The sequence below is a fragment of the Dipodomys merriami genome, unplaced genomic scaffold (assembly GCF_024711535.1).
Source record: "Dipodomys merriami isolate MVZ:Mamm:240054 unplaced genomic scaffold, mDipMer1.0.p SCAF_290, whole genome shotgun sequence".
Classification (NCBI taxonomy): Eukaryota; Metazoa; Chordata; class Mammalia; order Rodentia; family Heteromyidae; genus Dipodomys; species Dipodomys merriami.
Genome location: NW_027204382.1, coordinates 1,242,405 through 1,257,470, shown reverse-complemented (window position 1 = coordinate 1,257,470; position 15,066 = coordinate 1,242,405). Strand labels below are relative to the sequence as shown.

Genomic DNA, 15,066 nt, shown 5'->3' with positions numbered 1-15,066 from the left:
GAGTTCCAGTGACAGTCCTAAGCCAGAGAATTACACCAAGTGTGCCATCACAGGACAGAGAGTTAGACAAGAGAGGGAAAATCCAGGCAAGGAGACAGATCTGAGCTCTTGCCAGCAGTCGCCGTGGCAGTGGCAGCGGTGGCTGAGGCTGTGGCCATACCTGAGCCACAGAGAGTCCAGGACGAAGGAGCCAGATGCAGCAGGCAAGCGGATTCTACTCAACACCAGCAAGAACCGACAAGGAGCGGACATCTTCATCCTGCAGTTCGCAGACCAGAGACGACCCAGGAACCAAGACTCGGCGTGAGTAGAAGCCTGACGTCCTCACTCCTTCTCAGGGAGCAGAGGAGGGAAGGCCACCCCTCCCCCCCCAACACCTGTGATCTCCATCTTGGATACAGACAAAGCTCTGAGGAGCTGCTAGCTCCAACTCAAGCTTTGGAATAAAACGAGTCATTTAGCAGGTCACAAGAACTTAACAGCAGCGTGACCTGCCAGACTCAGATCCACCCAGGGAAAAGTCACCCAGCTTGGGCGCCAGCCCTAGGAGTGGCTTTCTTCACTGGGTAATCAGAGCCAGAGGCTGCCCCTCCCTCTAGCAGCCTCAACAATCAATTGAAATTCAGTAAACAGAAACCCTGAGAATGGCTCCAGGCTGGGCTCTGTGAGCTTTTCACAAACTAGCCTCCAGGAAAAGCTACTGTTTTTTGAAAGGCCTCAACTCTACCCAGAACCTAGCCTCATCACTGCATCCCGCTCTTTGGTGATACTCAAAGCAGATCTGCCTCCCATTGAACTAGCCTGGGAGGAGGATCGCAAAATCCTAGGTAAAGCAGAGCATTTTTCTGCCTGTTCGAACAAACTGACTTAAGAAACCAACCAAGCCACAGGACCACAAGCAGACCAGAGACTCCAACAAGAGGCTGGTTACGGACACAAGGGAGATACAGGATTTTTCCCACCCCTCCCCTCAAAGAACTTCTTTTTTCTTCTTCTTCTTTTTTTTTTTTTTTTGGTACCTTATATAAAAAAATTTTTTTTTCTTTTCTAAAACTTTTTTTAATCTTTAATTTTTGCCTTTTTTGAAAAAAAAATTGTTTTCCAGTAACTTTTTTTTTACTCTTATAATTTTTATTTTAGGGATACGTGAGTGTGCGTTTTTCTTTCTTTTTCTGTTTTCTTTCTCTTTTTTTACTTTTTTAATTATCTTTTTGTTTTTTGCTTAGCTCTACTGAACGTCTGATCTTTTTTCTTCCTTTCTTATCCTTTTCACCTTTTCCTCTCTTTCGTTCTTCTTTATGTGACTTAATTCTTGTCCTGCACATCCTCAGATAAACCTGCAGTTGACTATTAGACCCTATCACCCATTGTGTACACTCTTAATCCACAAATTTATTACTCAATTCAAAACCTCTGAGACTTAAATTCCTTAATAGCAGTACTACTCTTTATACCTATATAATATTTTAAGCATTTTTATTTTTAAGTTTTTCACATCTCCTTTATAGCCCTCCCCTTCTCTCAATATATTCACGTTCTTCTCTAAATAGATTGTGTTCTATTCTATATAATATTATTAATTTTTACTTTTCTATTTTTTCTGGTCTCTTTTCTTTTCCAATTCCCTTTCTTCTTTTTTTCTCTCCCTCTACTTTCATCCTACCCAACCTATTTCCTGCTTTGAGATTAGGACTTAGTTAACTCTCCCTGTGCCTCCCCACATCAATCTATTCCTATTTTTAACCCACATCTCTCCCTAACCCTAATAATTTCTGGTTTTCCAAATTCTTCTTTGCAGTTCATAGCCCATTAACATATAGTTTTTTGATGTTGAATAGATATATCTGTTGAACTAGATTGTATCTGTAGACTATTGACTGTGCAAATTCAGACTTTGGTTGATGCTTGCCTTAAGATAGTGTTCTAGCATAAAACTGGTGCTATTTTCATCTCAAATGGGCAGAGTAAGCCGGAAAAACACAAGAAAAATGGCAAATCCGGGTATCTCAATTCCCAATCTTGATAATCAGGGGACAGAACAGATAATGAATAATCCAGAGGAGAGTTCCCAAATAGTTCTACAAACACTGCTGGCAAACATGATAAATGAAAAGATGGAAAACATACAAAGGACTCTGTATGAGCGTGATAGGGAGAGAGAGAAGGCAATCCAAAAGTTTATACAGGAATATCATAAGCGTGAGGAAGCTACTCAAAAACTGATACAGGATTTGCGTGAGTAGCTTGAGAATACTCAAAGAGAAAGGCAGGAATGGCGTGAGCAGGCTGAGAACACTCAAAGAGAACTACAGGAATCCCACAAATGGGAGGAAGCTAATCAAAGAGTAATACAGGAATTGAGAGAGCAGGAAGAGAATACACAAAGATCACTAAAGGCATTCATGGAATCCATTAACAAAGAGCTGAAGGAAGTCAGGGAGACCACAAAGGGAATGCTGAATGGAACCCAACAGAAGAAATGTGAGTCCAAGGAAAACATAACCAATCAACTAAGTGATTTGAGAATAAACATTGAATACCAAATTAAGGAAGTAAAGAAGTTCATACAAGATCTAAAACAAAGTTTCAACAAAGAATTTGAAGCCATCAAAGCTGACCAATTAGAAGGAAAAGAGATAAAAAACAAAGTAGAAAGCTTGACAGCAGGTCAGACCATGCAGAAGATCGAATCTCAGGGATTGAAGACAGCCTAGATATTATAGAGAAAGAACATACAACCATCCAAGACAAGTCCAAGAAATATGAGAGATCTATCCAACACTTGGAAGACACCATCAGAAGGCCTAATCTAAGGATAATGGGTGTAGAGGAGCACCTACAAACAGAAGTTAATGGTCTAGGAAATTTGTTCAACAGGATCCTAGCAGAGAACTTCCCAAACATGCAAAAAGATAGGCCTATTCAGATACAAGAAGCTTTTGGAACCCCAAATAGACCAGACCAGAATAGGACATCCCACCCTCACATTATAATCCACACTGGATCAACACAGACCAAGGAAAAGATCCTTAAAGCTGTCAAGGAGAAAAGATTAATCACCTATAAAGGGAAACCAATTAGAATCACCTCAGATTTCTCAGCAGAGACAATCAAAGCAAGAAGAGCCTGGAATGATGTACGCCATGCCCTAAAAACAAACAACTATCAACCAAGAATACTGTACCCAGCTAAACTCTCCTTCATAACTGAAGGCCAAATAAAAACCTTCCATAGCAAAGAAAAATTGAAACAATACATCTCCACCAAACCAGCCCTACAAAAGATTCTTAAAGATGTCCTACACATAGAAAACCAACAAGACCACAATAAAGGCCAAGAAACAGCACCCAAACTGAGAATCCAAGAACCATAGGAAGAACCCAGTTTTCGCAATCCCCAAGAAGGTGGAAAACATGGCAGGAACTCCCAAATACCTCTTAGTCCTATCTCTTAACATTAACGGACTTAACTCTCCAATTAAGCGACTTAGACTGTCTAGTTGGATTAAAAAACAAGACCCTTCTATCTGCTGCCTTCAGGAGTCACATCTTGCCCGTAAAAACAAACACATTTTCAATGTGAAAGGCTGGAGCAAAATCTACCAAGCAAACGGCCCCCATAAACAGGTGGGAGTTGCAATCCTAATATCAGATAAAATAGACTTCCAATTTAAATTCGTGAGAAGAGATAAAGAAGGTCACTACATACTAATAAAGGGATCTCTCCTTCAGGAGGATATTACAATTCTAAATATCTATTCGCCAAACAATGGAGCACCCAAATTTATCCAAGAAACACTACTTTCCCTCAAATACCATATAGATCCAAAGACATTAATTGTTGGGGATTTTAACACATCACTCTCCCCACTAGATAGATCAACCCGGCAAAAACTCAACAGAGAAACCGCAAATCTAAACAGCTGCATAGACCAACTAGATTTTACAGACATCTACCGAACATTTCACCCAGCAGCACATGGAACATTTTCTAAAATAGACCACATTTTAGGCCACAAAAAAAACTTGTCTAAATTCAGAAACATTGAAGTTATACCTTGCATTCTCTCTGACCACAAGGGAATAAAATTAGAACTCAACACCAAATGCCACCAAAGAAAGTCCGGTATCACATGGAGGCTAAACAACACACTGCTGAATCACGAGTGGGTCATGGAAGAGATTAGAAAGGAAATTCAAATGTTCATGCTATTCAACAAAAATGAACACACAAATTACCAGCTCCTCTGGGACACAGCAAAGGCAGTACTCAGAGGCAAGTTTATAGCTCTGAGCTCCTACATCAACAAATTGGAGAGATCTGAAACCAACAATTTAATGACACAGCTAAACCTCCTTGAAAAAGAGCAGCAAGATAAACCCCAAGCCAGTAGACGGAAAGAAATAATCAAAATTAAATCAGAAAGGAATTAGAATCCAAAAAAACTATAGAAAGAATCAACAAAACAAAGAGTTGGTTCTTCGAAAAAATTAACAAAATTGACAGACTCTTAGCAAATCTTATCAGAAAAAGAAGAGAACACACCCAAATTAATAAACTCAGAGATGAGAATGGAAACATCACCACGGAAACAACCAAGATTCAGAACATTATAAGGGAATACTTCTCAAAACTTTATGCTAATAAGTTTGAGAACTTGACAGAAATGGACCTTTTCCTAGCAAATATTGACATGCCAAACTAAACCAAGAAGAGTTAAACCACTTTAACAGGCCCATATCAAGCATTGAAATAGAAACAGCAATAAGAGACCTCCCAGCTAAGAAAAGTCCAGGAACAGATAGTTTCACAGTGGAATTTTACAAGGCCTTCAAAGCAGAGCTCACACCAATACTCCTCCAACTCTTCAATGAAATTGAAAGAGAAAGTTCACTACCGAGCACATTCTATGAAGCCAGCATAACCCTCATCCCAAAACCAGGCAGGGACTCATCAAAGAAAGAGAACTATAGACCCATTTCTTTGATGAACATTGATGCAAAACTTCTCAACAAAATTTTGGCCAATCGACTTCAACAATTCATCCAAAAAAATCATACACCACGATCAAACAGGATTAATTTCAAGGATGCAAAGCTGGTTCAATATACGCAAATCAATTAATATTATTCATCACATCAACAGGAACAAGAATAAGAACCACATGGTTATCTCAATAGATGCAGAAAAAGCATTCGACAAGATCCAACACCCCTTCATGATGAAGGTTTTGGAAAAATTAGGAATCCATGGAACATTCCTCAATACAATGAAGGCTGTATATGACAAACCTACAGCCAGCATTATACTTAATGGTGAAAAACTAAAGCCATTTCTTCTTAACTCAGGAACAAGACAAGGATGTCCACTCTCTCCACTTCTCTTCAATCTAGTATTGGAATGCCTAGCCACAGCAATAAGACAAGATGCAGACATAAAGGCGATCCAAATAGGGAAAGAAGAAATAAAACTCTCCCTCTTTGCAGATGACATGATCTTGTATTTAAAGAATCCCATAGACTCCACTCCCAAATTACTCAAGCTGATTCAAAACTTTGGCAAAGTAGCAGGGTATAAAATTAACCCCCCAAAATCAATGGCTTCTCTGTATGCCAACAATGAGAAAAGTGGGACTGAAATTAGGAAAGCAACTCCATTTGTAATAGCCCCACAAAAAATAAAATACCTAGGAATTAACTTAACCAAAGAAGTGAAGGACCTCTATGATGAAAACTTTAAAATCTTGGAAAAGGAAATTAAAACAGAACTTAGAAAATGGGAAAACCTCCCATGCTCCTGGATTGGAAAGATTAACATCATGAAAATGGCAATACTTCCCAAGGCTATCTACAAATTCAACGCGATACCTATCAAAATTCCAACCTCATTCTTCAAGGAAATAGAAGAGGCAATCCAAAAATTCATATGGAACAATAAAAGACCCCGAATAGCAAAAATGCTCCTCAACGGAAAGAACACTGCTGGAGGAATATCAATACCAAATTTCAAACTCTACTATAAAGCCATAGTAATCAAAACAGCTTGGTATTGGCATAAGAACAGACCTCAGGACCAATGGAATAGAATTGAAACCCAGAAATGAACCTACAGACCTATAGCCATCTAATCTTCGATAAGGGAGCTAAAACAATAGAATGGAAGAAAGACAGCCTCTTCAGTGCTGGCAAAATTGGTTAATTACTTGCAGAAAACTAAAGCTAGATGCTTATATATCACCCTGCACCAGAATCAAATCCAAATGGATCAAAGACCTCGAAGTCAAAGCAGACACTCTGAAAACATTACAGGATGGAACAGGAGAAACCCTAGGTCTCCTTGGCTCAGGCCAAAATTTTCTGAATAGAGACCCGGAAACACAACAAATCAAAGAACGGTTGGACAAATGGGATTGCATGAAGTTGCAGAGCTTCTGCATGGCAAAGGACATAGCTAGCAAGATCAATAGAAAGCCCACAGATTGGGAGAAGATCTTCACTAGCCATACAACAGACAAGGGTCTCATATCTAAAATATACTTGGAACTCAAAAATTAAATCCCCCAACAACAAATCCTCAGAGAAACAACTGCCCAATAAATAAGTGGGCTAAAGACTTGAAGAGAAACTTCTCTGAAGAAGAAAGAAGGATGGCCAATAGACACATGAAGAAATGCTCAACCTCCCTAGCCATAAAAGAAATGCAAATCAAAACAACATTGAGATACAACCTCACCCCAGTTAGAATGGCTATAATCAAGAACTCTAACAACAAGAGATGCTGGAGCGGATGTGGACAGAAGGGAACCTTACTTCATTGTTGGTGGGAGTGTAAACTTGTTCTACCACTTTGGAAAGCAGTATGGAGGTTCCTCAAAAGATTCCACATAGAGCTCCCCTATGACCCAGCAATCCCACTTTTGGGCATTTACCCAAATGCTTACAAACAAGACCACACTAAAGCTACCAGCACATCTATGTTTATTGCAGCATTATTTACCATAGCTAAGATATGGAACCAACCCAGATGCCCCTCAATAGATGAATGGATCAAGAAAATGTGGTATATATTCACAATGGAATTCTATGCCTCCATCAGAAAGAATGGCACTGCCCCATTTGTTAGGAAATGGAAAAACTTGGAAAAAATTATATTAAGTAAAGTAAGCCAGGTGGAAAGAAACATAGGTCCCATAGTTTCCCTTATTTGCAATATCTAGTATATGTATGAGTCAAGTGGAAAAGGTCAGATAATGTGATGTTAGGAAAATAAACCCTTAGATATGTATCTTAATGCTTTTTTATTTCATGCATGTGTTTCTAACACATTTATAAGATTATCTCTTTGTTGCTTTGTATGTCCCTCCCCCACAGCATAACCCCTGCTTTCACTATATTTGATGTCAGTACAACTTGTGGAGGAGATGGGGAAAAACAAGTGGTTTAAGGATACAGGTGGACCTGTTGCAACAATGAGAACAAGGTCATGTGGAAAACGAGCTTTACAATGTTGGTGCGGGGGTGGGGGGTTGGGGGGGAGGGGAGGATTGGGTGGTGGGGAGGTAGGGAAGGGATGTGAAAGGTAAACAAAGGAGGAGGCTGCAATGCTTGATAAAGAATGTATGCATTATCCTGCCCATGTAATTGTAACCCCTCTGTAGAGTATGTTCACAAAAAAAAATTAAATTAAATTAAAAAAAAAAAGAAACAAAGATTCCTACATCTCAGATAAAAGCAGAAGTATTTATTATCACTAGACCCATCTTTAAAAATTGTGCAAATAAGTTCTTTAAAGTTAAAGAGCATTACATAGTAACTATAGGCCATATGATCAAATAACGATCTCAATAAAAGTAACTATATGGACAATTACAAAAGCAAGTCATGTAACAATGGTTTTTAATATTACCTTTGTTTTGTACATACATGATTTAAGAGACTAATACATTTTTATGAGGGCTAGAGATGTAGCACGGTAACACAGCACTTGGCTGCCATGTCCCAGTCCTAGAAAGAACTTATTAAACCGTCAATATAACTTTGGTTTGCAACTACATATTTGTTTTAGAGAATGTATATATAAAATTATTCCTTTATGGATTGAAGACTTGTATAATGATGTGACTTTGTGACATCAAACACTGAGAGGGTAGGAGCATAGGTGTAAAACAGCTGTCGTTTTGGCTACTACTGATGTAAAGCTGATAGAAATCCCAACTAGAGCACTATAATTTCAGGATATTAAGTCTGATACCCATAGAAACCACAAAGAAAACAGGTATAGACAATACCACAGGATATTAAACATTTATATCACAAAAATCATAATATATACATTTGTTCCTAACATATACATTCTTCTCAAGCGTCTATAAGTTAGTCCATAAACTACAGATCAATAAATTTAAAAAGAAAGGTATAATACAAAGTATCACTTCCCATCAGAACAGGATCAAGTTAGAAATAAATATTAAGAAAATTTGAAAATTCACAAATTTGTGAAAATTAAGTGACATTTTTCATAACAATTGTATGAAAGACAATCACAAGAGAAATTAGAAAATACTTAGCAACAAATGAAAATAAAAACAATATGTACCGAAACAAGACTGAAGATTTTTTTAAGTTTCAAATACTTTGGAAAAAAACAAATCACAAGAATTATTTCATACAACTCTTAAATTTTTTAGGATAATTAAATATCAGTGTCTGTAAACAATGAAACAACAGCCAAACTATTTGCACATACATTGTCCTTGGATGTTTTAGCTCTACAAATGCAGTGTTTAGGAGCTGCAACAGTGAGTAGCTTGTAAAATACAAAATATTTATATTTTTATAGTCTAAAGTATTCATGCATGGTCCTTTGCCAAAAAAATTATATACCTTTGCTCAAAGTATTATTATTCCTTTGTTTATAAACTTTTTCAGCTTATAGTTTTCTTTAAGATAAATTCTCAACTCCTTTTTGTGCACCTGTGGCCTCTCTTCTGTCTCAACTCTGTTTTCCACATCAACCTCCTTGCTATGGTGTCTTACGTAACCCACTAAAGCTAATGCCAAAAGCAATTTTTGGGTGCGCTTTTGGATATTATATTTAGTCTTTCAGGAAGAGATACAGTAAGGGTAGAAAATCATCTGTAAGTAGGGATAATCTGTTCATTTTATAATTTTTTTCCCAAAAGATGTAAGGTTTTGTTGTATATAGGTTACAAAACTCTGGGTATATTTTCTTCTATATGGCAAATTCTTTAGGACAATTTCAACATGGAGCCTCAAATGTATCTAGCAGGATCTTGAACTTCCACAAAATGCTAAGGTCCCAGTGCTCTCTTCATTCTGATCTTCCTTAAAACAGGCCTTGCTACAGTCAAGTCTTACATGAGGAATGAGGACACAGCACTCTGAATTATGACTGTTTACATCTTCTTGAATTAAGTAATTCTTTTCTTATTTTAGCTGATCAGTAGAAAGTTTATTTAGATTAAGAAGATTAGAACTAACACAGGGACTTTATGTTGGTACTAGGAAAAACAGGCTAAGTCCTTAAACAGATATGAAAAAAGTTTAGAAGATGGCTTTGATGATTATGCTAATTAATAAAGCAGTATATTTATAGAGCAATATAATACCCTGAGGGGAAAAAACTGGTAGACACAAAACATTTAAATACTAATCTTGTTAGTCCTTATCTTGGCTAGGGAAAAGATTGGAGAATATGTATAAAAAAATAAAGAAGCCAGGCGCCAGTGGCTCATGCCTGTAATCCTAGCTACTCAGGAGGCTGAGAATCATGGTTCAAAGCCAGCCTGGGCAGGTAAGTCAGTAAGACTCTTATCTCCAATAAACCACTAAAAAAATGGAAGTGGTGCTGTAGCTCAAGTGGTAGAGCACTCACCTTGAGCTGAAGAGCCAAGGGACAGCACTCAGGCCCAGAGTTGAAGCCCCACAACCAACAAAAGGATAGAAAGAAGAAAAAGAAAGAAAAGAAAGAAAAGAAAGAAAGAAAGAAAGAAAGAAAGAAAGAAAGAAAGAAAGAAAGAAAGAAAGAAAGAAAGAAAGAAAGAAAGAAAAAAGAAAGAAAGAAAGAAAGAAAGAAAGAAAAAAGAAAGAAAGAAAGAAAGAAAGAAAAAAGAAAGAAAGAAAGAAAGAAAGAAAAAAGAAAGAAAGAAAGAAGGAAAGAAAGAAAGAAGGAAAGAAAGAAGGGCTGGGAAGGTGGCTCAGTGGTAGAGTGCTTGCCTTGCATGAATGAGGCCCGGATTCGATTCCTTAGCACCACATAAGCAGAAAAAGCCGGAAGTGGCGCTGTGGTTCAAGTGGTAGAGTGCTAGCCTTGAGCTGAAGAGCTGAGGGACAGTGCCTAGGTCCAGAGTTCAAGCCCCAGGACTGGCAAAAAATAAAAAATAAAAAAAAAATAAAGAAAATGTACCTTTATTGAGTAAGCAGCATAATTTAGATGGTAGAGATAAGGAAGAAAAGTTAATGGGTAAGAAAATTTAAGAAGTGTTGTAATTAAATTTCTGATACTGCGATAATCTGCACGTATAGTTTTTGGTGAAAATAATAAAACCTTCCCTCATACTTATATGCGTTCTTAAACATCAAATAAATAAATGAAAAATGAATAACAAGATGTTAATAGTTTTGAAAGCCACTGAAACTTTTCTCATGTTCAATGAAAGTTGAGAATATATAAATGAAATATATAATTTAGAATTTAAATATTAAACCTATTCTAAAGACAAGTGATCTAATGTGATGAACCCACAGTAACTTCAGAAATACCAAGCCTTGAACTACAAAAATTTCTGCAAAATGATTCAGGTTAAAAAGTCATCAAGTTTTTGTTTTCAAGAAGCTTTTGCTCTATTGTTTATAACAATGAACTAGCTATGGAGAAAAATATGTTGGGAAATCAGAAAAGGACTCTGACTTTGTTTATCCGATGTCATTGTGACACAAGATCTTATAAAATAAGAACCTGGTACAAAGCACAAAGACTCGTTAAGAGCTAAACACTTTTACTCCTCTGTAGGTAAGAAATGAAAGGATTGGAACAGATGTGAATGCATAACGTCTAGTTCCACTTTGCACTGTTTATACTTATCAATACATGTAGGAACATTCATAATTTGTTACTTCTCACTAAATTCTTAAGAGAATTGAGCACATTCAAGATCTGGGGTCATTTTCCCCACATGTTCTGCTTTCTATACTTGTATGTCCTTAGAGAATAGATTAGAAAGACATTTAAGCTTATTAGATAAAAAGGTGTCATCCTTTCACCTCAAGGTACATGAGAAGAAAAGTTCAGGAATTATAAATTCTTCGAAAACATAAAAGGTTCTGTGGACCCTGGCAAGGAAAATGTCAACAAGTCAAAAGATGCTAGATGGCTATTGACCAGTTTCAGGAAGGCAAAGCTGCAAGCCAGGATGGGATAATGCTTTCCCCCCATGTGTCTAAAGCTGCAAATGACACTAATCCTTTTTAATGGTCACAAAAGCTGACAACTTACTCAGCCTTAGAACTGAAGGCACAAAAATCATGTCTGGGAACAACTCACCATGAACAGGTCACGAGCACCGATGTCAACAGCCAGGAGAAATGCCTTTTCAAATCTCTGGTACCTAAGAAGGGGTAGAAAAGAAATGTGGATTCGTTATGAACAAAGCTATATAAAACGAAAGAGCTGTTTGTTTAATGTATTTATTTGATACCATTTTCATTCTTCTGCAGGAAAAATATTTTCCAACAGAAAGGATTTAGCTGGCTAGGATCTTCCATATGTGAAATGTTTTAGACCTTAGGTCTAATTTCATAGAATCAGTATAACTTTGAGTAGATATTGTTGAATCCATATGGGAAAATGATAGCTCAGGAAATGTGCTTTCATAATTTTCCCTTCATAGTGCTTTATAAGAAAAGATTATATATACAATCATATATCAATTATATGTATGATCAACTAACAAATTATCTGGTTAAACTTTTATAGTTAGGGATAAGGTAAAAAGTCAAATGTTCCATAATTTTAAAAGTCTCATGTTTATGAGTTTTGAAAAAAATATTCCAGGCTATCTTAAAAGGATAACAAATATATATATATATATATATATATATATATATATATATATATATATATATATATAACTTTTTGGTTATCATAAAAGAAAAATAAAATATAAATATTTCTAAAATCTTAAAGACATTGCTACGTTTCTATCCTTTCTAAAACATACTGCCTTTTCCTGAAGTAAAATTTTGACAGTTTTCCTTGTGAAAGTTTATTTTCAGCTGAGATATATATGATCAGGCTTCAGTTTAAATCAAATACCTCTAACAAAGTTTAAGATCTTAAGAGAAATACATATCATAAACATTGCTTGCACAGGTTTTTGGCATGAAAGGTTGTGTTTTTCCCAAGCACTAAAATTTATATAAATGCAAGCTATCAGATTTTCCGACGTTAGGAACAAATATGTAAGTAAGTTATTCTCTATTCTCTATTTTATACTGTACAAGATGGGGATTGAAAATAAGTAATGAATACTATTACTATCATCTAATTACATATATTTTATTAATGAAATAGCTAAAATAATAAAAATTCAAATACACATACAAAGCTTAATATTAATAGAGGAGATATTAGGTCCTGAGCCAGAAACATTTGTATAATTTCCATGCTCTGATGACTTTTCATGACTGTTACCCAATCTCCTCCTTTTTACAATCTTACTAGTACCTGAATTCCTCTTAGCTATAGAAGATCATGAGAAAATGATGTTTATTTCTTTGGATGAAAAATGTCTTACTAGGAAACTTACTGGTTCATTATACTGTCAATGGGAGAGAATTATAATGAGGAAGGTCAGAGAATTAGCACAGTGTACAGTTGTGTACTTTTTATGCCATTCCACATTGTCTTACTCCATTATACTCAGTGCCTACTCCACTGTAACTATTCTGGCAATAGCCATTATCCATCTTCAAATCATCCAAAACCTTTGGCAACATCTAATACTATAAATTGTCCTCCCTTGAAACCCATTCCTTAACTTCCTTCATTCTTGGTTTTCTCATTTAGCTTAGATCTTCATACAATTCTTTTCTAACTCATCTTTCTCTATCATCTCTTGAAGTTGGTGTTCTATGGTCTTCTTTTATTTCTACTTACTCCATTCTCCTCAGTAAATCTTACCATGACATTAATATTATCCATGACTCACAAATCTACATCTCTAAAACCCTAAGCTCTGAGCTCAAAGTCCAGGTACCACACAAAGTTAACATGTCTAACATCATTGGCAACAATATATAGGAAAAATTGAAATTGGAGAAGTGAAATTAAGGGAAATAAGTTCAGATATACTGGTGTTGCGAGGTGAGAAATATTGATGGAAATAATGATAAAATGAGGAAACTGGCAGTGGCATTTGACAGTATAGTGAAACTGAAATACCAAAAGGAGCACGCAGCCAGACTATTTAGAAAATATACTTTGAATATATAATGAGAATCTAAAAATCTAAAAGAGCAAGGAAATACTCAAGGGTACTTCATCCTCTACTGAAAGATTACCAACTCAGCAAAATTGCTTGGTAGAAACCAGAGTAAAGAACCCTAAGTAGCAAGTAAAAAGGAGCAGGAGAGACAGAGCTACACTGAAAGGCAACCACCCTTAGGAGACTGACCTGTAAACTAGTCTCAAGGTAAAGATGTGGCACCCAAAACTTCTGATTGAGCTGGGATGTAAAAAGAACCAAACTAGCAGTGCTCCTAACTTTTGCAGACACAAAAATTATTATGCGGACTAAAACCCTCTGATAGAGGTTCTGAAACATCACAAATTAGAATCTACAATATGAATCTATTAAGATGATCAAAAATATAATAAAGCAACTCTGAAACATTAGAAAAATATGTAGATCAGCAGATTTCAGATATCTGAATTCTTAGAATATAAATTGATTTACAATACAATATTCATAGAAATAAGTGATGTAATCATGAATATAAGCATGCAATATGACACGATAAAAGAATTACTAGGTCAATTTTTTTTTCCTCCAGTGGTAGGGACCAATTCCAGTATCTCCCACATGCTCCACCATTAAGCTATATGTCCAGATCAGCAAATCCATTCATTAAGGGATAAAATAGAACTTTTAGAAATGAAACATTAATGAACTGACACAATTGAAGAGAGATTTAGTGAACTAAAAGCACATGGCCAATACATAAAGAATTATGCAGACTATTGTGAGGAAAGACTATTGTAAGTATAAGTAACACAGAAAAATGAAAAATACATATGAAATATATCTAATATATCTAACTAGGAAATTAAGTTAAGTGGATAAGAATTTTCAGAACACCTAAATGATATGAATCAACAAATAAAAAAGGGACTAAGCAAGAGAAAGGAAAAGGAATTTATGAGTATAGAATCCTTGAGTATAGAACTGCAATGAAAATGCAGAACTTCATAAATTTAAAAAAAATCTTAAAGGCTGCTGGGGAGAATTCTGATGACCTATAAAGGAACTACAAATAGACTGATACCACACTTCTTGATGGTGATAGAGGGATAGAAATAATAGCAATAGAAGATGATAGAAGTATTTAAATTCTGAAAGGAAAACACCTCAATGAGTCTCCATTGCATACATAACTGTGGAACTCTGTGAATTCATACTTTAATCTATGTATATACTACATAGAATGGAGCTGGCTTTATTATTCATTCTCATATATATATATATATATATATATATATATATATATATATATATATATATATATATATATATATATAGTGCTGTTCTGAGAGTTAACTTGGACCTGCACACTGTTCCTTAACTATTTCGCTCAAGCCTGTTTCTCTACCACTTGAGCCACAGCTCTGATTCCAGCTTTCTCGGTGGCTTATTGGAATAAGATTCTCAATGACTTTTCCTGCCTGGGCTCGTTCTGAACTGCAGATCCTCATATCTCAGCCTCCTGAATAGCACTGATTGCAAGCATGAGCCACTAGTGCCTGGCTCAATCCTGTCTTAAAAAAATA

At 36.0% G+C, this 15,066-nt stretch overlaps 1 protein-coding gene across 2 annotated transcripts in view; it reads right to left on the bottom strand.

Moving 5' to 3' along the window:
* LOC138839051 (WD repeat-containing and planar cell polarity effector protein fritz homolog) overlaps positions 1 to 15,066 on the bottom strand; it is a 260,737-nt gene that overhangs the window by 87,500 nt on the left and 158,171 nt on the right. For both annotated transcript variants that reach the window (XM_070038707.1, XM_070038706.1), the window contains exon 13: positions 11,563 to 11,626. In XM_070038707.1, the coding sequence (XP_069894808.1) occupies positions 11,563 to 11,626 (64 nt within the window). The remainder of the gene's footprint in view (positions 1 to 11,562; positions 11,627 to 15,066) is intronic.